Consider the following 22,085-nt stretch of genomic DNA (forward strand, 5'->3'; position numbering starts at 1 on the left):
CGGGGCAGTGACAGGCTACCGAGGTCTCTGGGGCGGGTCCAGCGCGTAGGGCACCGACTCCCCAGGACCCTGGATTCTCTAATCCTGGCTGCGGGGTGGGCGGCACACCACGCGGAATGAAGGCAGCTTCGGGTCGCAGAGCCTCTGGGGCTGCTGAGCGGAGGAGGGACCCGAGGGGGAGGGGGTGGCAGGCGGAGGACCGCGACCTTGTCTAGGCGCACAGTCCGCGCCTGGGGGCGCCCTCCTCGCTCACGGAGCTCGCCGCCCGCGCGCCGGGGTCCCGCCCCCAAGCCCGGGGGAGCTGCTACCAGGACACAAGGACCGGCCGAGGGACGCCGAGCCTCCTCCTCTTGCCTACAGACAGTGAGCGGTCTCTGTCCTCCCGCAAAGACTGGCTGTCGGCCGCATAGAAAGGAAGGAGAGGGGCGAGCAGAGCCGCCCGGAGACCGCCCCAGCGTCCAAGAGCAGCCGCGCGCGGGGCCGCTCCGACCGCGCCAAGTCTCCGGACAATGGGGACGCGGCAGCTGCTGCTGGTCACGGTCGGACTCAGTCTGTGCGGGCCCCTGCTGTCTGTCCGCACACGGGCTCGCCTCCCAGGTGAGAGCTACCCGAGTTTTCCCTCCCTGCCACCCCTGGCCCCGCAGCCGGGGGCCTCCTTGGGAATGGGTCGGGCGGGAGGAGGTGGGGGCTGAAGGAGGACATCGTGGGTTTGACTGTGCCTATGATCGGACATACAAAGGGACAGATTGAGTCTTCACCTAGAGCGGGGTGCTCCTGACTGCACCCCCTGCTTCAGTTTCCCCCAGAAACTAAACGGACATTCGGGTGGAGATCTAGAGTCTCCCCCAATCATATCTAGGCGGGGCGAGCCCACCCCCCTTCGCGGGCTCAGCCTTTGCCCTTTGGACTCGGTTTTGGAGCACCCAGCGGGCCTGAGACCGGGTGTTGGATGTGGATGAGGCGGTGGTCCGGTTTCTCCTGTGGGATCTTATGGCCTCCCGTTGCGTTGTTCATTGTGAGGCCTATTTTTCCGATAGCCCAGGACAACCCCACAAAGAAAGGGTCTCACATCGCTCCACGAATAAACGTTTCGGTCCTTTCCAATATAAAGTGGAGAAACACACTCTTCGAAGTTATGTTTGGTTGGATTTTTTGTGTTTTTTTTTGGTACAATTTACAGGCGAGGAAAGTGGTGTAGAGGAAAGCCCAGTCTCTTGAAACATTAGTAGAGAATTTAGTACCAACAGTCCCTGACACGGAAAACCTGGTGGTGTAGTGGTTAAGTGCTAGGGATGCTAACCAAAAGGTCAGCAGTTCGAATCCACCAGGAGCTCCTTGGAAACTCAATGGGGCAGTTGTACTCTGTCCTATAGGGTCGCTGTGAGTCGGAATCGACTCAACGGCAACAGGTAGTCCCTGGCATGGGCCTTGTGCACAGGAAGTGTTCAAAGTGCGAGTGACAGGACCCTAACAGTCCCTGGCAGGAGCCTTGTACACAGGAAGTGTTCAAAGTGCGAGTGATAGGGCCATAATAGTATATAGCAGGCGGCAGTGGTTGTTGGGAGATTTTGTGTGTTTATTACCCAAACAACCCATTCCTTCCGAGTGAGTTGAGGAAAGGTCTCTTCTCCCTAGAGCCAGGCTCTTTCAGACACCATCATATCCTGCTCTTTCTTAATACAGTCTCTGATCTGCTTCAAGTTGCTTCATTTGTTTATCTCATAGAATAATTTCCTACTAACAGTGTATTTTTAAGTATCTGGCTACTTGGTCAAATAAGTAAATGCATTTTCCTCCACCACCATCCCCAGCAGGGTAGAGGGGATGTTTTTCAAGCTGCAAGGCCACCTTAGAAAGTGAGGGAAAAAAACTATTAAGAAAAAAAAAAAATTCTTGAGAGTCACAGTACTCTGTAAGCTTTTAACAATTTTTCTTTTAATGCAGAAATAAATTTTAGCTAGTTTTCTTGTTACCCATGAAAAGATGTGTGCTCAGTATCGACCTTCACACACACATACAGTGTAGATACATCAGGATTAAGAGGTGATAAGGACATAGCATTTTCTCTGATCTGTGTCTTTGCTCAGGGTGAGTTTGGAGGAAGTGCTTTTAGGAATACAAAGAGCCCCAGACAGGGGCCCAAAGTTTAGCAGCAACTTGTCTGTGGATAACAAGAGCATTATCTCTGAGTGTGCTGGGGTAATGTGGAGAACTCCTGAAAACTTGGGTGTGGTGATACCTGGTTTCACATATCACTTTGTAGCTTGCTCAATTTTATTTGGGGACAAGCTCCTGAGAATACAAATTTTTGCTTGCACTTTGCATTGTGGGATGGAGAACAGGTTTATGCAAAAGCTGCATCCAGTATAGCTACCTTTTCTTACAGCTGCACACCAGAAAGGTTTCTGGCCTTGATTAGGGAGGGAGCTACACAGGTTCCTGCCATGAATCTTACGTCTTTATGTAAGGAGTGGTGCATGCTAAGATGGACAATACTGGTGTGGACAGACCCAGGAAGAACAGACAATGGAGCAAACATTGGCTAATTTCTCTACACTGATTTCTGGACCCGCTTTGGGTGAGAAAGAAGAGAGGAGGATGAGAAAAGAAGTGTGCCATAAGCACCGTGTTCCATATCAGGTGCTGGGCCATCTTCACTTCGATGACCTCATTTTGCCCTCTCAAAAAACCTTGCTAACGTAGATGTTTATCCCCTTTTTTCAATTCTAAAACTAAAACTCAAGACAGTGTCACACCAAATTGGGGGAGGGAACTATGTACTCTCCACCCCTCACCTTCAGGCAATAAGTGTCGCATTGTCTTTAGAGAGTTTTAAATCTCTAATAAAATCAACTGCACCAGCAATTCTAAACAAAGTATATGATAAAAATTCTCCTCCAAGGGACCATTCCTACCACCCAACAACCACCCCCCTCAATTTGATATGCCTTTGCTCAGAAAGAGAGAATGACACTGATTCTTATCCAGGATCACCAGCCAGCTATGGCAACCTGGGCTGAGAAACGCAGACCACAGCCCTCCAGGGCTGGCCCTACCAACCCACTTGACCCTTCCCACAGCACTCTCAGACCTTTTGTCCCCACTCATTCTGGCCATTCCTCCATTGTCACTGTAAAAATGGCGGGACGGCAGCGTCTGACCTCCTCTTGCTTCACAAGGGGGGAATAAGAATCAAGATCAATAGCCCAAAGCTGACTCCTATGAACTGGAAGTCAGAAATACCTCCTCTCACCAGCGCTTTTTATAAATTCTGATGTGAATGGTCCCTCCCACAGCGCTCTCTACTTCTCTGCTTCCATGATTTGTTGCAATGGCCACACAGAACTTACAGATCATATTCATGATTATGGAGTTTATTAGGGAAGTAACAGTTACAATTCAGGATCAGGAAGGCTCAGGATGTAGTTCTTGGATCAGGACAGCCTCTTCTCAGCCATACCACAGGCAGGACTCTCTCTGGCTCTCAGCCCCCCATGGGCCTCTGCCCTGCTCTGGCAAGTGTTACAAAGCTCTTTTAACTCTGCTGATAAGTGCCTGGAGGCACCCCACTCTGCCAGTAAGCCTAGGCCCAAAGGCCTTCAGCTCTCTTGCTCCTGGGTCAGCACACCCACTGTAACTGCCTTGCTCCATGGACCAGAAAGCCCACTCTGCTGCCTGCTGCCTGTCTCCTGGTTCAGCTGCCTTTGCTGCGGCTGTTTCTCTGCCACTGGTTCTCACTGTCTTTTGCTGTCTCTGGTGCTACAGCTTTTCTCTCTCTGTCTCCTGGGTCTAGGAGGTCTCAGCACAGGAATTCCAGATGCAATGGACGTGCTCCACTCCTAGCTCTTCTTTCTTGGTGGTAGCGCCTCCCCCTCTGTGCTGGAATTGACTGTTCTTTTAAGCCTAGCAAGATGGCAAAACTGACCAGTCTACTTGTTAGGGTTCCATACACCTTATGTGCATGGTCCTTTTGGTTTTTTTTTTTACCCCCACAAGGGTGCCATGCACCTTATTTACATTATTAGCAAGCTATCCAAACCCCTTGGGCCACAAGCACCTCACCCAGGTATTTGGTGAGAGTTACAAAGGCTATGGCTAGAAGGGCCATATTAAGTAATTCACGGCCCCACAGTCACTTATGGGTATCTCATCTTGCCAGCTAAGATTAAAAATTTGTATTCATCCCTTGGAGTCTAGAACAAATGTTTACTCCCCAGATATTTATTGAGAAATTCATATGTTCATCAACCAGTTTACATTTCTTTGTAATTCCTTTCCCTATTAAGTGAGATGACTTGCCTCCATCAAAGAAGGCCATTGTTCAAGAGTAAGGGGTGACATTTACAAGTTTTATAAGGATCTGGTGTCCAGTGTCTCGTCCCAGACTAGGGAGCCCTGAGGACTGGCCTGTGGGCCATCCTGGGAACTGGGTCCAGCCCAGGGGCAGGCACAGTCCCTTGGGCTGCAGCACATGCATCAGAGGGTATGGTACCCTGAAAGGCAGTGTTAGGGGGGGAAACCAGAGGACCAGTGTAAACAGAGCTTTGAGAGGAGCAAGGAAGGCCCCCTGCACGGCAAAAAAAAAATCCCTGTGAGGATAAGAAGGTAGCAGGTGGTAATAGAAGCCATGTAGCGAAGAATCCCTGGGTAGCGTAAATAGCTAAGTGCTCAGCTACTAACAGAAAGGTTGACAGTTTGAGCCACTCCTCAGAAGAAAGGCCTGTTGATCTGCTTCCTAAAGGTTACAGCCTTGAAAACCCACTCTACGTACATGGGGCCCCCACGAGTCAGAATCAACTCAATGGCAATTGGTTGGTTGATTTTTTTTTGGGGGGGGGTCATGGCCAATTACCCCACACAGGCAACTCTGATATCCCATGATTGGGTGTCACAGCTGGTAGAGAACCAAGCTGACCTCCACCCAGTAGAATGAAAGCTCCATGAGAACAGAGATATTTGCTTGCATCAGTTCACTGTTGTATTCACACCCCCTAGAACAGTGCCTGGGTGTAGTAGGCACTAAACATTGTTGATTTGGTGATGACCACTCTCTGGAAAGAAGTAGTCATAGCCACTAAAAATGAATCCAAGACCGCAGGCCCAGATGCATTATATCCCGGGGTACAAAATTTTCAGATGCGAACATGAAAGGGTTATTTGTGAGCAACTGGGATAACGGCAGTGTTCCGGAACACTAGAAATGAGCAACTGTCCTGATTTTCAAAGATGGGAAAGCAGTAAGTTCTGGAAAGTATAGCTGGAGGAATTTGCTGGCAATCCCTTGGAAATTTTTTAAAATAAACCACAATGGAAGCAGTAATACAAGTAGCCCAGACGGATATGCTAAGACCAAATTATGCCAAACTCACTTCGTTTCATTTCTGGATCATGTTTCTAGTCAGGGAGGTTAGCAGAAAAGTCATAGGAAGGGTGTTTTCACTTCCACCTGGTTTTTGATAGTATGGTGATACTAGTGTGGATGAGATGGAGAAAAGCAGATCAAACAGAAGGTGGAAAGGCTTCATAGCTGTTGATTAGTTACTCACTCTCTGCCTGGGAAGAAGTTGCTGGAAGAAGCTTGGTGCCACCAGGGCCCTGCTTTGCCCTTCCCTGCACAAACCAGTTGTCAACAACTTGAATGAGCTCTGAGGCATCCTATTTTGCTAGTTTGACTCTAACTCTAAGCTGGAAGGGCTGGCTAAAATGTTACATAATCAGATAACAAAATTGACAATTGCAAAAGACCTCTGGGGGCCCAATGCCAAGAAGATGAACATCAATTAAAATAGAATTTTAAATCCTTCCCTTTCGTTAAAAAAGAAAATTCAGTTGGGCTGTTACTTGATGAGGTAGGCCTATCTTAACAGTCTTCCTAAGAATGACACACAAGTTTGGTGTGAGCTTATAGGATGGCATTGCCCCACTAAGCTGCTATAAGGCTCCAATGATAGACCACAACTGTCCAGGTCCGAGGAGGTTATCCTGCTGTGTGCACAGCATTTGGAAGGCATAGCTCTGGGCAAGATGGGTTAAGAGAATAGCATAAGGAAAGACCCCTGGAGTCCCATCCAGCCCTGCTCTTCACAAGCCAAGTGGCTTTGGTGAATTGTCCCCCTTCCTGTGCCCTAGAAATTAGAAAATGAAACTTTGGACTTGGGCCTTCTGTAAGAGCCCTTCCAGCTCTGACTTCTACTCTCTGATGGAGTGGAACGTGGATAGTAGGGGAAGCTGAGAACCATGTTCTCATGAGGAATGAGCTGAGGAGCAAAGGTTTAAGGGAGGCAAGATTTGGGCTAGAGGGATGACTGGCTTTGGGTTCTTGAAATACTTCCATATCCTGTGTAGTTTGTGAAGACAGAGTCTGACCTATACGAGAATGCTTTGGAGACAAAGTTTGGTTTGGTATAAAAACATCCTGAAAGCTAGCCACCAGTGGGATAGATTGCCCTGTGAGTGCAGACAATGACACCAGGTGGTGAAAGGTTCAAGAATAGCTGGTGGTGACTGTGGCAGAAAGGATAGGGTGAGAGATTCCACTCACTGGCCTCTTGCCTACAGGATCAAGCCCAGTTCCTTAGCAGGGTGTGAGGTGCCCCTCCCCTTGCAGCCTCTGTCCAGCCACCCCCTTATTACACGTCCTTCATTTGTTCCATCCAGACTTAGCTCCTCCCTCAAGGAACCATGCTTTCTCTGGCTTTTGTCCACATGCTCTTCTCTCTGGCCAGAATGCCCTCCCCACACTCTGCTTATTCATGTATAATTGAAAAACCTTACCCTATATTGATCACCCATTATAGCCAAGACCTTGCTTAGGTATATTCACATACTATCTTATATATTCTTCACAGCAACCCTTTGAGTAGATGTCATGCCTATTTTACAGGTGAGGAAACTGAGACCCAGAATGGTTAATTCACAAAGTTAGTGTATTAGTTTCCTATTGCTGTTGTAATAAATTACAACAAATTTAGTTGCTTAAAACAATGTGAATTTATTATCTTACAATTCTGGAGGTCAGCAGTCTGAAATCTGTTTCAGTGGGCTAAATCGAAGTGTTGATAGAGCTATATTCCTTCTGGAGGCACTAGGGGAGAATCTGTTTTCTTGCCTTTTCCGGCTTCTAGAGGTTGCTTACATTCCTTGGTGTATGACCTCTTCCATCATCAGAGCCAGCAGGGTGGCTAGTGTCTTCTCCCTTCTCTGCCGTCTGCTACTATTCTTCCATCTTCTCTCTCACTGACTGTAACTCTGCTGCCTCCCTCTTATAAGGATCCATGTAATTACATTGGTCTCACCCAGATAGTCCAGGATAATCTCCCTGGTTCAAGACCCTTAATTTAACCACATCTGCAAAATCCCCTTTGCTGTGTAAATTAACATATTTACAGGTTCTGGGATTAGGACATGGGCATCTTTGGGGGACCATTATTCAGCCACGGACCTGTTTTTCCTAAATGCGGTTTACTCTACCACCTCCTATGGAGAGGGAGCTGTCCAGGCCCCCAGACCCTTTTACAGTAGAGAGGCAGCCCCACTGTGCTCCCCAGGACCCCTCAAGGCAAAATCTCTGTCCCATTCACTTGCTAGTCCAGGCCCTGCACACGGAGGTGTTTAGTAACCATTTATGCTTGGGTTGTGGAATTCTATTACATACTTTTGCTAACAGATGATGAAAGTGGAGCCCTGATGGTGCAGTGCTTAAAAGCCCAGCTGCTAACCAAAAGGTCAGCAGTTTGAATCCACCAGCCACTGCTTGGAAACCCCATGGGGCAGTTCTGCTGTGTTCTATAAGGTAACTGTGAATTAGAACCGACTCAGGTTTGGTTCTGATTTAACAGGTGATGAAACAGGCCTATGAAGCTATAAATAGATTCCTACTCATGAATGCAAATTAATTGGACTTCACGAAGAGACCTTAACCCAGACAGAAAGACCCAAAACTGGACAGGAAGCAGGCCAAAAAGTTCTGTAAAGCCAGAAAATCAAATTTCTTATGAACCAGCAAGTAATTTTCTACCCCAATGTATCTTTTTTTTTCTTTGTCTGAAATATTCTTTAGCGGCTTTGCTTTTATTTTTATAGGCCATATTGGGATAATGGGTTCTCTCTTACTTTGTCTGCTCTTCCTTAATGTGAGGGAATTTTTTCAGGATTCCAGGTCTCTTTCAGGAATATTCTTTTTGTTTACAATTTAGGTCATCTCTGCTGGTTGCCTTTCTACTTCTCTTCATCTTCCTAATTCAGCATCTTCAGCCCTTTACCTCTCAACAGAAGAGAGTGTTATAAATACTACTTGCAGTTTCTCAGCAGATCTGAATTTGTTCTTTTCCAAAATACTTCTGGCAGGTCTCCTTCCCTCTGTCTTTTCTGCCCTTTTCTTCTTCCCTCAGTCCTTGTCAACCTCACAAACCGGAACTCAACTGGGCCTTGAGGTGGAGTTCTGCCGAGACAGTGGAGTCACCAGGGCCCTGGGTTTATCTCCCTGCTCACCTCGCCTTGGGCAAGTGTTTTCTCTTTCAGATCCTACACACACCCCACTTCTATCTCATTAGAACTCCCTTCTGCTGTGGATATTCACAAAAACCCTAGTATTCCAAAGAGAGCCAGGAACCACAGCTTTCGTTTATTTTTGACTGTGATGCTAGTATTAAGGACTTTAGCAATTTCAACATACAGAATTTTCTGTTTGTTTCCGTATTTTGTGGTTTCTTTTATTTTGCCTTTTTCTTTCTCTTGCTTATCCCTAGAACTGTCAGAGTGAGTAGGTTAGAGGTTTTTCCCCAGGTACATGTGTCCACTGCTCCCAAATATCCTCTCCCACATTGACCTTGTCATGATAGTTGACACACCCACCTTGGAGAAACCCCCTGAAGTTGAAGCCTTGTTTTTCCCGTCCCAAGGCATCCAATAAAGTTTTGGGACTTAAAATGCTATTACAGGCCTTTATGTGCTTTAAAAGAGCTTGGCCTTTTGAATGACAGGAACAATCTATAATTTGAACAAAGTTATTTAACTTTAAGAAAGGACATCATAGAGTCACTTTTTTCATATTTCAAGTCCATGATGAATTAAAAATCAGGTATCGTAGTATTATAAAGGAGTGTTTTCTCATATTTTCTTTTATTACTAACCAACAATAAGAAGAGGAGAAACTATACATTGTGACACAGGAGATGTGTATATGTGTAATAAATACAGACAATAATAGTGTGTGTGTGTGTCCATATAGTCTTGTGAAACTTTGGTTTCTTATATATGTATATGTTTCATGCAATGCATTCTGATATTTTCTACGCTGTTCTATTTTTTTAAGTGCTTGTTACAGCCCTGTAAATTGATTTCATGACAACTGCTAAGTCTGTACCCATAATTTAAAACATAGTGCAGCAGGGATGGTGAATTTTCCCACGGTGAGCAGAATTGAAGGCCTTATTCACATTTTGAGAAGAATTCCGCTTTCCTTGAGGTGCCATTTATGATTGTTTTTAATTGTAGCTACAATCCAATTTATTTGAGTTCGGGTGTAGGAACGGTTGTGAATCACGTTTTTAAAGAGATAAAGCGATATGATGTGGCTCAAAGGATGAATTTTGGAGCCAGGCAGATCTAGGTTCAAATCCTGGCTCCTCCACTTGCTGGCTGTGTAACTTTAGATTAGTTAGTTAGCCTCTCTGTGCCTCCAAGCTGTCACTTATAAAATGGGGGTTATAATGCTTATTTCCTAGAAATGTTAGAATCAAATTAAATTAAGTGAAGTAAGTACCTGGCACATAGTGGGTGTTCAACAAGTGTTTTGTATTTTTCATATGGCAACTCCTCCCAATTCCAGAAAGCTTTGAGGAGTTAATATCAAATGAATTATCTAAGTGTAAAACTGTGTTCACACAAACATTCAATAACTTTCCCTTTCAAAACAAAAACCTTCATACTTAATTTCTAGTGGAGCGTAAATGTGCATAAAGTATATATTTTGCTTTTTTTTTTTTTTTACTTTTTATTATGGAACGTTTCAAATGTACACAAAAACGAAAAGGACTATAATTACCCCCTATTTAAAACCAAAAAACAAAAAAAAAGCTTTTTTTCTTTTTTTATTGTTTGTTAGGTTTGATACCCATCCTCCAGCTTCAACATTATTGAAACATGGCCAATCTTGTTTTGTCTATGCTTCCACTTTCTCCTCCCCCAACTGAATAATTTTAAAGCAAATCCCAGAAGTCCTATCGTTTCATCTGTAAATGCATCAGTATTTATCCTTAGAAATAAATCTTTTTTCCCTACATAACCATGATACCATTAAAAAAAATAATAATAACACCTTAAAAATTTTAACAGTTCCTTCATATCATCTAATATTCACTCCATTTTCAAATTTCTCTGTTTCATAAATGCCTTTTTTTTTTAAGGGTAATAATTTATTCTTAAAATATTATACCCAGGCAACTGGAGTAAACCAACATCTTGTAGAGTACTTATTTGTACTTAAAACATAAATGATTTCTCAATGATAAGGATAGAACAAATTACAGTTTCCACTGGGATCTAGATGGAAAATGTTTTATCTTCACACAGAATCAGTCTCAAGTCTGAAGATTGCTGAAGAAAATGTTTTGCATCCTAATTACACTGTGTGAGTATAACAATAATTATTAAAAAATGCACCATTATCAAATTTTATGTTGAAAAATGATGGCTTTAACCCTGTAGTAAAAACTAGTTAGATTAGTGGTCATGTAAAAACAAATACAAATAGAAAATAATTCTTCTTGTTGAAAATAAGGTAAGAGGCTCCCTTCCTCCCCTATTCTTTCAGAATTTACTTCAAGTAACTTGTCACTGTAAACTATTTCTCTGTCTCTTTGCAAAGTATATAAATATAAGGTGTTAGTTTACCTGGCAGCCACCTCTTTAAAAAATATCAGTTCTGGTAATTCTTCCCTACCTCCCAGTTTCCTTGAAGGAAGTTAGCATAACTTCAGGTATTCTGCCATAAATATGCTAGAAAATTAGTGATTTTATTCTGAACACTTGAATATTCACTTAGCTATGTAAGGTCAGATTCCTTTCTATTTTTGCAATCCCTTTAGCTGTTTGCCTGTGATGCATCACATTCTGGTTTAATAGTGATGTAATAATAAAACTTTTCTTTCTCATCTGTATTTGTGGAGTTTTCTGGTTTGGGAGTAGATTTTGTTTTACATTATATTTCTTCAACAGTCACCAGTATGTTTTTTTAATATCCTCCCGTGTTTGGAAAATTTCCCAAACTATGTGTTCTGCCTCCGCATAGAAGACACTGGATTTTGTTCTTCCAGTGTCCTTAGTAGTTGAGGCGCAGGTATGTAACCTAGAATATACAATCAGATGTATCTGCATGACTTGATTTGGGAATGAGCAGCTGGAGGAGGCAGGTGCCACACAAAATAGAACTCTTGGGGATGATGGAAAAGGTGGTGTCTGATTTTTTTAGAGGCGGCTGCAGTGTCAGATTTCTATTCTCCAGACTTGAAAGGTATTTTAAATTGTACTTTACTGTTATTATCATATTTTGCTCGCTTAGAGAAATGTATTTGCGTATTGATCTTGGCCAAGGCAACATTGGGAATACTCCCACATAGTCAACTTGTCATCTACAAATACTGACTTCTTTATCCATTTGGTTCTAATTCCCAAAACTAATTAGTTTTTCTTATCTTATTACTTTGCTGAAAATGTACAGTGCAATGTTGACTTTTAGGAAGATAGAGAACATTCTTGATTTTGTTTCAAATTTTAAAAATGAGATGGTTTTTGCTTTGTTTTGTTTTACATTTTTCCAGCAACTTATTATGAAAAATTTGAAACATACAGCAGTGTTGAAAGAATTTTACAGTGGGCTCTCGTATGCCTGTTACCTAGATTCTACCATTGACGTTCTACTATACCTGCTTTATTAAACACCTATCCATCTATCCATTCATCAATCTATTTTTTGGATATATTTCAGAGTAAATTGCTGACATCAGTACACTTCTCCCTAAATACTTGAGCAGCAAATAATTAGAGCTCAGTATTTGTTTACAGTTTTTACTTTAGACATATAGGTTATATGCAATGAAAGTCACAAATCTTGTGTGCATTCATTGAGTTTTGACAAATGCACACGTCTATGTAACCCAAACCTCTATCAAGAACATTACCATTACCATGGAAATTGATTTCATACCCCTCCCAGTTAACTCCTTTCTGACTCCCTAAGATGCAACAGCTTTTCTGATTTTTTTCCCTCCCATAGATTTGTTTGCCTATTCTAAATCATCGTATAAATGGAGTAATACCATGGATACTCTTTTACTTAGCATAATGTTTATGAGATTCATTCATGTTGTTGTGTCTATCAGTTGTTCGTTCATTTTTATTGCTGAGTAGTCACATTTTCATTTTAATCATATTGCCAAAATCCCTTAGGAGTTTACCCTCTTATTCATAATAGAAGTGCCTTTTTTCTGTATCCTTACTATTACTGGTTTTTGGTCATCTTTTTGATCTTAGCCAAACTTTTGTGTTGCAAATACTTTTTTCAAGTTTGTCATTCCTCTTTCAACCGTATTTATGGTGCTTTTCTATATGGAAGTTTAAGATGTTTATGTAGACTTGTTAATTTTCTATGGTTTCTGTTTTTGTCAGTGCCTTCAGTGTAGCTTGGACTTCTTCCTTCAGTACCATCAGTTCTTGATCATAGGCTACCTCCTGAAATGGTTGAATGTCAACCAATCCGTTTTGGTACAGTGACTCTCTGTATTCCTTCTATCTTCCTTTGATGCTTCCTGCGTTGTTCAGTTTTTTGCCCATAAACCAAAACCAAACCCACTGCCATTGAGTCAACTCCAACTCATAGCAACCCTATAGGACAGAGTAGAACTGCCCCATAGGGTTTCCAAGGCTGTAATCTTTACAGAATCAGACTGTATTGCAACTCAAGGCTTGAATGTTTTCTTCAGTTCTTTTGGCTTGAAAAATGCTGAGCATGTTCTTCCATTTGGTTTTCCATCTCCAGGTCTTTGCATATTTTGTTATAATACTGTACTTTGTCTTCTCGAGCTGCCCTTTGCAATCTTCTGTTCAGCTCTTTTATTTCATCATTTCTTCCTTTTGCTTTAGCTACTCTATGTTCAAGAACAAGTTTCAGAGTCTCTTCTGACATCCATTTTGGTCTTTCCTGTCTTTTTAATGACTTCTTGCTTTCTTCATGTATGATGTCCTTGATGTCATTCCACAACTCGTCTGGTCTTTGGTCGTTAGTGTTCAATGTGACAAATCTCTTCCTGAGATGGTCTCTAAATTCAGGTGGGACACACTCAAGGTCATATTTTGGCTCTTGTCGACTTGTTTTAGTTTTTTTCAGCTTCGACCTGAATTTGTATATGAGCATTTTATGGTCTGTTCCAAAGCTGACTCCTGGCCTTGTTCAGACTGATGATATCGAGCTTCTCCATCATCTCTTTCCACAGATGTAGTCGATTTGATTCCTGTGTATTCCATCTGGTGAGGTCCATATGTATAGTCACTGTTTATGTTGTTGAAAAAAGTTATGCAGTGGGATGGATAGCTTTTGTACAGCCTTTCTCACCATGATTTTGTAACTCCCACCCAAGTGATTGGGCAAGACTGTGTCATGGATTCAATTATGTCCCCCCAAAAATGTGTGTATCAACTTGGTTAGGCCATGATTCTCAGTATCATATGGTTGTCCTCCATTTTGTGATTGTAATTTTATCTCGAGAGGATGAGGGTGGGATTGTAACACCACCCTCACTCAGGTCACCTCCCTGATCCAAGGTAAAGGGAGTTTCCCTGGAGTGTGGCCTACACCACCTCTTAACTCTCAAGAGATAAAAGTAAACGGAAGCAAGCAGAAAGTTGGGGACCTCATGCCATCAAGAAAGCAACACGAGGAACAGAGCACGTCCTTTAGACATGGGGTCCCTATGCCTGAGAAGCTACTCCACCAAGGGAAGATTGAGGACAAGGACCTTCATCCAGAGCTGACAGAAAGAGAAAGTCTTCCCCTGGAGCTGACACTCTGAATTTGGACTTGTAACCTACTAGACCGTGAGGGAAAAAAAAAATTCTCTTTGTTAAAGCCAACCACTTGTGGTATTTCTGTTATAACACTTGATGACTAAGACACTGTGGAGATAAAGTAATTGTGGCCCCCACATGTCTGTCAGTTTGTTGTACTGTGGTGGCTTGTGTGTTATTGTGATGCTGGAAGCTATGCCACCGGTATTCAAATACTAGCAGAGTCACCTATGGCAGACAGGTTTCAACTGAACTTTCAGACTAAGAAGACTAGGAAAGACTCAGCAGTCTACTTCTGAAAAGATTTAGCCAGTGAAAACCTTATGAATAGCAGAGGAACATTGTTTGGTATAGTGCCACAAGGTGAGCCCCTCAGGTTAGAAGGCACTCAGAAGATGACTGGGGAAGAGCTGCCTCCTCAAAGTTGAGTCAACCTTAACGACATGGATGTAGTCAAGCTTTTGGGGCCTTCTTCTGCTGATGTGGCACGACTCAAAATGAGAAGAAACAGCTGCAAACATCCCTTAATAATTGGAATGTGGAATGTATGAATCTAGGAAAATTGGAAGTTGTCAAAAGTGAAAGGGAATGCATAAACATTGATATCCTAGGCATTAGTGAGCTGAAATGGACTGGTATTGGCCATTTTGAATTGGACAATCATATGGTCTACAATGCTGGGAATGACAACTTGAAGAGGAATGGTATTGCATTCATTGTCAAAAAGAACATTTCAAGATGTCTCCTGAAGTATAACACTATCAGTGATAGGATAATATCTATACGCCCACAGGAACACCAATTAATAAAACTATTATTCATATTTATGCACCAACCACCAAGGCCAAAGATGAAGAAACCGAAGATTTTTACCAACTTCTGCAGCCTGAAATTGATCAAACATGCAATCAGAATGCATTGATAATTACTGGCGATTGGAACCCAAAAGTTGGAAATGAAGAAGAATCAGTGGTTGGAAAATATGGCCTTGGTGAAAGAAACAATGCCAGAGATTGCATGATAGAATTTTGGAAGACCAATGACTTCTTCATTGTAAATACCTCTTTTCACCAACATAAAACGGTGACTATACATGTGGACCTTGCCAGATGGAATACACAGGAATCAAATCGACTGTGGGAAGAGACGGTGGAAAAGCTCAATATTATCAGTCAGAACAAGGCCAGAGTCTGACTTTGCAACAGACCATCAATTGCTCATATGCAAGTTCAAGTTGAAATGGAAGAAAATTAGAACAAGTCCACGAGAGCCAAAATATGACCTTGAGTATATCCCACCTGAATTTAGAGACCCTCACAAGAATAGCTTTGATGCGCTGAACATTAATGACCGAAGACCAGATGAGTTGTGGAATGACATCAAGGACATCATACATGAAGAAAGCAAGAGGTCATTAAAAAGACAGGAAAGAAAGAAAAGACCAAAATGGATGTCAGAAGAGACTCTGAAACTTACTCTTGGACATCGGGTAGCTAAATTGAAGGAAGAAATGATGAAGTAAAAGAGCCGAACAGATTACAAAGGGCAGCTTGAGAAGACAAAGTGAAGTATTATAACAAAATATGCAAAGACCTGGAGATGGAAAACCAAAAGGGAAGAACATGCTCGACATTTTTCAAGCTGAAAGAAGTGAAGAAAAAATGCAAGCCTCGAGTTGCAACATTGAAGGACTCTATGGGGAAAATATTAAACGACTCAGGAAGCATCAAAAGATGAAAGGAATACACAGAGTCACTATACCAAAAAAGAATTGGTCAACCTTCAGCCATTTCAGGAGGTACCATATGAGAAGGAACCAATGGTACTAAAGGAAGAAATTCAAACTGTACTGAAGCCATTGGCAAAAAAACAAGGCTCCAGGAATCGATGGAATACCCACTGAGATGTTTCAACAAATGGATGGAACACTGAAAGTACCCACTCATTTATGTCAAGAAATTTGGAAGACAGCAACTGGCCAACTAACTAGAAGAGATCTATATTTCCCAAGAAAAGTGATCCCACCAAATGTGGAAATTATCGAACAATATCATTAATATCACAGGCAAGTAAAATTTTGCCAAAGATCATTCCAAAGCTGCCGCAACAGTATATTGACAGTGAACTGCCAGAAATTCAAGCCAGATTCAGAAGAGGACGTGGAACCAGGGATATCACTGCTGATGTCAGATGGATCCTGGCTGAAAGCAGAGAATACCAGAAAGATGTTTACATGTGTTTTATTGACAATGCTAAAGCATTTGACTGTGTGGATTATAACAAATTATGGACAACATTGCAAAAATGGGAATGCCAGAACACTTAAATGTCCTCATGAGGAACCTGTACATAGACCAAGAGGCAGTCGTTCGAACAGAACAAGTGGTTTAAAGTCAGGAAAGGTGTGCGTCAGGTTGTATCCTTTCACCATACTATTCAATCAGTATGCTGAACAAGTAATCTGAGAAGTTGGACTATATGAGGAAGAATGGGGCATCACAATTTGAGGAAGACTCATTAACAACCTGCATTATGCAGATGACACAATCTTACTTGCTGAAAGTGAAGAGGACTTGAAGCACTTACGGATGAAGATCAGAGACCACAGCCTTCAGTACGGATTACACCTCAACGTAAAGAAAACAAAAATCCTCACAACTGGACCAATAAGCGACATCATGATAAATGGAGAAAAGAATGACATTTTCAAGGATTTTATTTTACACGGATCCACAACAACACCCATGGAAGCAGCAGTCAAGAAATCAAAAGCCACATTGCATTGGGGAAATCTGCTGCAAAAGACCCCTTTAAAGTGTTGAAAAGCAAAGATGTCACCTTGAAGACTAAGGTGTGCCTGACCCAAGCCATGGTGTTTTCAATGACTTCCATGTATATGAAAACTGGATGATGAATAAGGAAGACTGAAGAGGAATTGATGCCTTTGAATTGTAGTGTTGGAGAAGAATATTGAATATAGCATGGACTGCCAAAAGAATGAACAAATCTGTCCTGGAAGAAGTACAAACAGAATGCTCTTTAGAAGCAAGGATGGTGAGACTACTTCTCACATACTTTGGACGTGTTGTCAGGAGGGGTCAGTCCCTGGAGAAGGACATCATGCTTGGTAAAGTAAGGATCAGTGAAAAAGAGGAAGACCCTCAATGAGATGGATTGACACTGGCTGCAACAATGGGCTTAAGCATAACTATTGTGAGGATGGTGCAAGACGGGGCAGTGTTTCGTTCTGTTGTACATGGGGTTGCTATGAGTCAGAACTGATTCGATGGCACCTAACAACAACAACAAAGGGACTGGTGAGTTTTACCATCCCACTAAGCTTAAAATGAGCCATCCCACAAGTGGGAGGAGAGGATCTCACTATCACCAAGGAAGAAGAGCCAGGAGTGGAGCGCATTCTTTGGACCTGGTATCCTTGTCCTGAGAAGATCCTAGAACCGAGAGAGAGAAAGAGTTGTAACATTGAAGACAGTGGGAAGCGGTGACAGAGAAACTATGGCAGGAGAGACCAGCCTGAGACAGTCGGGCCCACAGAGCAAGAAAGCTGAGTGCCTTTGAGAAGGAGGTTTACTGGTAGAGTGGGGTATCTCTGGGTGCTTATCGGTAGAGCTAAAAGAGCTTTGTAACGCTTGCTCAAACGGAACAGAGGCTGAGGGCCAGAGAGAGGTGTGCCTGTGGGCATGGCTGGGGACAGGCTATCCTGATGGAAGAACTGTATTCTGAGGGTTCCAGAACCTGAACTGTAACATGTTATTTCCCTAATAAGCCCCATAATTGTGAGTATTATCTGTGAGTTCTCTGTGGCCATTTTAATGAATTACTAAATCCAGCAGAGAAGCAGAGAGTGCCATAGGAGGGATGGTTAGTATCAGAATTGGTAAAGATGACAGAGAGGGGAGACATGTCTGACCTCCACCACAGAGGAATCAGCCTTCAGCTGTTGATCTTGATCTCCTCTCCCTTGTGAAGTTAGAAGAGGTCAGACACTGCCCTCATGCCATTTTTACCTGGTATTTGCAATGAATAAGTTGTTAGTCTTGCAAAATTCTAACATGTGATTTCTGGTGTTGTTTCTATCACCTAGGGCATATATTCCAACTACTGACCCTTCTTCTTTTTATCCAATTTTCACATTCCAATCACGAGTAATTATTAATCCATCGTGATTGCATGTTTGATCAATTTCAGACGCAGAAGTTGGTAAATATCTTCAATTTCTTCATCTTTGGCATTAGTAGTTGGTGCGTAAATTTGAATAATAGTTGTATTAACTGGTGTTGTAGCATAAATGCCTTTTAAGGGTTGGTTTGTGCAAACCAGGATCAAACAAAGTCCACCATTGCATCTGATTGATATGTGTGTTGAATCTCTTTTAATCTGTAACTGTTTCCCCTACCCTACATCTCTTTTTATTGCTGTTTATTTGTCAGAGGAACTAGGTCATTTGTCTTACTGAGTTTTCCACATTCTGGATCTGGCTGTGTGCATCTTGCAGGGCTGCCCAACAGGTCCATCTTTCCTCTGTCTTTTTGGTAACGTGGTGAGTAGATCTAGAAGCTTTATCAGATTCAGGTTCAGTTTTTTGCAAAACCACCTCGGAGACAGTGCTGTGTACTTCCTATTATGTCACCTCAAGATCGTCTCTCTTTTTGTGAGGTTAAGATGACCCAGTGGGCTCAGGAGCTGTCAGCCTGATTCACCAATTATCAAGTTCCCCGTCAGCCTTTTCCCTAATAGTTTTAGCAGTCATTGATGAGCATTGGACTAAATCCATTATTTCAGTAAGAGTTTTCAAGTGATTGATTTTCTAAGTCTGTTGTTGTTTCTGCATCTATTAATTGAAATTGTTTTATAAAGAAAACTTTTCCTCATCAACTATTTGGTTTCCCCGAAATATTGTTTATATAGAAAAGGCAAGATAAATGCTTATCTCTTGCCTTTATTTACCAGTTTTCAGAATGTGTGCCCTAACTTCCTCCAAAGGTGACCAATAAGGTTTTATTTTCCTTTGAGTATCAATATGAACTCATGGATTTTAACATATGTGAAGCATTTCAATTCATTTCAGTCAGTATTCTTTTGATGATCAAATTGTTGAATCTTTGGCCAGTACGAGTGTTCAGGTTGATTCCAGAGTATTTTTTACCTGATTTTAGTATTCTTTGAAGATGTTCGAGGGTCATCTTGTCCATTTCCTCCCCAGATCTGGGACCAGCCATTTCTTTGAGGATCCCTGGTTCTTTTCATTGGGAAATGGTATGTGTTTGAATTTGAGGGAATGGAGCATTCTGGTAACTCAACTGTTTTCCATTTTGATGGAGTTAGTAATATTTCTACTCTTTTTCATCATCCCCTTCTTTATCTCTCTTTAATCCGTAATATTGTTTCACTTGTGGAGAAGTACAAGACAAAGCTCTCCTTTTCTTTGCGGAAATGCAGCCAGGGTCCTGGGACTTCTGCTTTGTTAATTCCAAAAAAACATGAGCCCTGTAGGGCTGCACTCTGAGTCAGAACTGAAGCTGGTGTGTCATGGGTTGCTGACTGAATTAAATGAGATCTGAAAGATCATCTGGTCACCTCTCTGCACCCAGGCCAGAAAAAAATCACACACACACACACAAAAAAATGCCTGACTCACTAATTTTAGAAATCTCCAGAGTTAGGCAGTCCATATTCAAGCTATTGGTAATATGCTGTATTCAATAACCAAACCACTCTGAAGCCATTTAGAGGAACCTAAAGCAAGCAAACCTTAGCAAAAAGTATGAGAACTGTTTTTAGAACCTGAGCTGGATTTATATGTGTATGAAACCACAGCTTAACAACAAAAACACAGACGAATTACGAGTCTTTGGCATGCTGACAAGCGCTTTCTCCTTGACCTATGAGCTGTGCTAGAACCAAGGAAAAGTAAGATACTCAAACTCAAATTTCAGCCTAAGGGCCTTGAGCAAGTTGGAAATATCTAGTTCTCTCTTTTTCCTGGTTTGCTGTTTCTTTGGTACTGGTATGTATATATACATTTTTTTTTTTAATTCTGACTTTCTTTAATTCTACAAAAATCAGAATATCAAGCCTATAGTTGCAAAAAAGGGTAACACCTTAAAAAAAACACCTTAGGCAGTGATATTTAATCAAGGGATTATGCATTCTTCCTGGGTGGATATAATGTTCCTCTCGGTGGGTATGATGTTCCTGTCATAAACCATAAACACCGTACTGCCAGAGAAGGACTAACCAGGGAAGAATATTTTGAAAACAAATAGTTATTGCCAGAGTACTAAATGTGGAGTAAAGCCTAATGGCAGTTTCATTTTCTGACCTAGTGATAGTATCTAAGCTTAGTTTTGAGTACTTCGTACTTTTCAAATTGTATCACTCCTCTAGATAGTGCCATGATTCAGAGAGAGGGATACCTGGTGGTGTACAGAAACCATGGTGGCATAGTGGTTAAGAGGTATGGCTGCTAACCAAAAGGGCCACAGCTGGAATCCACCAGGCGCTCCTTGGAAATTCTATGGGGGGGGCAGTTCTACTGTGTCCTGTAGGGTTACTATGAGTCGGAATCGACTCAATGGCAATGGGTTTGGTTTGGTTTTGGTTGGTGGTGCAGTGATTAGGAGCATAACTTCTAACCAAAAGGTTGGCAGTTCGAATCCAGCTGCTCCTTGGAAATTCTATGGGGCAGTTCTGCTCTGTCCTATTAGGATTGCTATGAGTCAGGATCAACTCTACGGCAATGGGTTTGGTGTGTGTGTGTGTTTTTTTTTTTTTTTTTTTGTATTTATATATATATATATATATAAACTTTTTCCCCTCCATGCATCACGAAGGCCTTTAATCTGGCCAGGCTCCCAAAGGTGCAGGAGAGAATTCCATGTGTTATTTCAAGATTCTCCTAGGTTGGCATTTTTGAGGACACACGTCATTATGGAATTAAAATGCCAGAGCCCATTCATTCTTTTCTTTTCACTCCCACACATTCATTATGCCCTTGAGTAACCTCTATTCCTGGGCTGTTGGTTCCAGTGTCAGGTCTCCATGTGACTAGGTCAAGATGAATGTACAGTAAGTTAGATGCATCACAAAAAGAAGAAAGGAATATTTCCAAAAAGGGCTGTGAACTTGAAATTTGATTTACAGCTCTGAATGCTGGGACTGTGTGTCATTTACGACCTATTCATGCCTCTCATCGTGCTGAAAAAGTAAACATTACTAAGTAGGAGACAAGAGGAGATTTAGATTCCATTTAATTTTAAATGATTGGGAATGAGCAAATGATTGAGTCTAAAAGCAAGCTACATGGAAATGGGAGGGGAAAGAAAATAAGAATTTCTTACATTGTAGTAATTTGTATAGTTTACAGATTGAGTGCATGTCCTATTTCATGTCCTGCTTCCCGCTGCCAGATTTCGTACAACAGTGTAATGTGAAGGATCGCTTTCATATGGCCTTTCTCACCATGGTCTTGTTAACTTCCACCAAAAGACTCGGTGGGGCTATGCAAATGAGGGCTTGTGGCCCACCAAGGGGATTGGACAGCTAGCTAATAATGTAAATAAGGTGCATGGCACCCTTGTGGGCTAGGACCATGCAAATAAAGTGTGTGGAACTCTAACGAGGAGATTGACCAGTTTTGCCATCCTGCAAGACTTAAAATGAGCCATCCCAGAGGTGGGAAGGGAGGATCTCACCACCACCAGGAAAGAAGAGCCAGGAGTGGACAGCACCCTCTGGACCCAGGATCTCTGTGTGGAGAACCTCCTAGATCCAGGAGACAGAGAGAAGGAGCTGTAACATAGAAGACAACAAGAGACAGTGGCTCAAGATGGCAAGAACCAGGAGATCAGCATGAGATGGCTGTGGTGGGCTTCGCAGCCCATGGAGCAAGAAAGCTGAGCACCTTCAGGTGCGAGGCTTACTGGCAGAGTGGGGTGCCTCCGGGCAGAGCTAAAAGAGCTTTGTAACACTTGCCTGAGCAGGGCAGAGGCTAGGGCAAGGGG

At 42.4% G+C, this 22,085-nt stretch overlaps 1 protein-coding gene across 1 annotated transcript in view; it reads left to right on the plus strand.

The window, feature by feature from the left end:
* The window catches only part of F2R (coagulation factor II thrombin receptor), a 29,453-nt gene continuing 7,368 nt past the window's right edge, over window positions 1–22,085 (plus strand). The window contains exon 1 of the mRNA XM_049866154.1: window positions 1–597. Within this exon, the coding sequence (XP_049722111.1) occupies window positions 510–597 (88 nt within the window). The 5' untranslated portion in view covers window positions 1–509. The remainder of the gene's footprint in view (window positions 598–22,085) is intronic.

The sequence above is a fragment of the Elephas maximus genome, chromosome 2, assembly GCF_024166365.1.
Source record: "Elephas maximus indicus isolate mEleMax1 chromosome 2, mEleMax1 primary haplotype, whole genome shotgun sequence".
NCBI classification, from domain to species: domain Eukaryota; kingdom Metazoa; phylum Chordata; class Mammalia; order Proboscidea; family Elephantidae; genus Elephas; species Elephas maximus.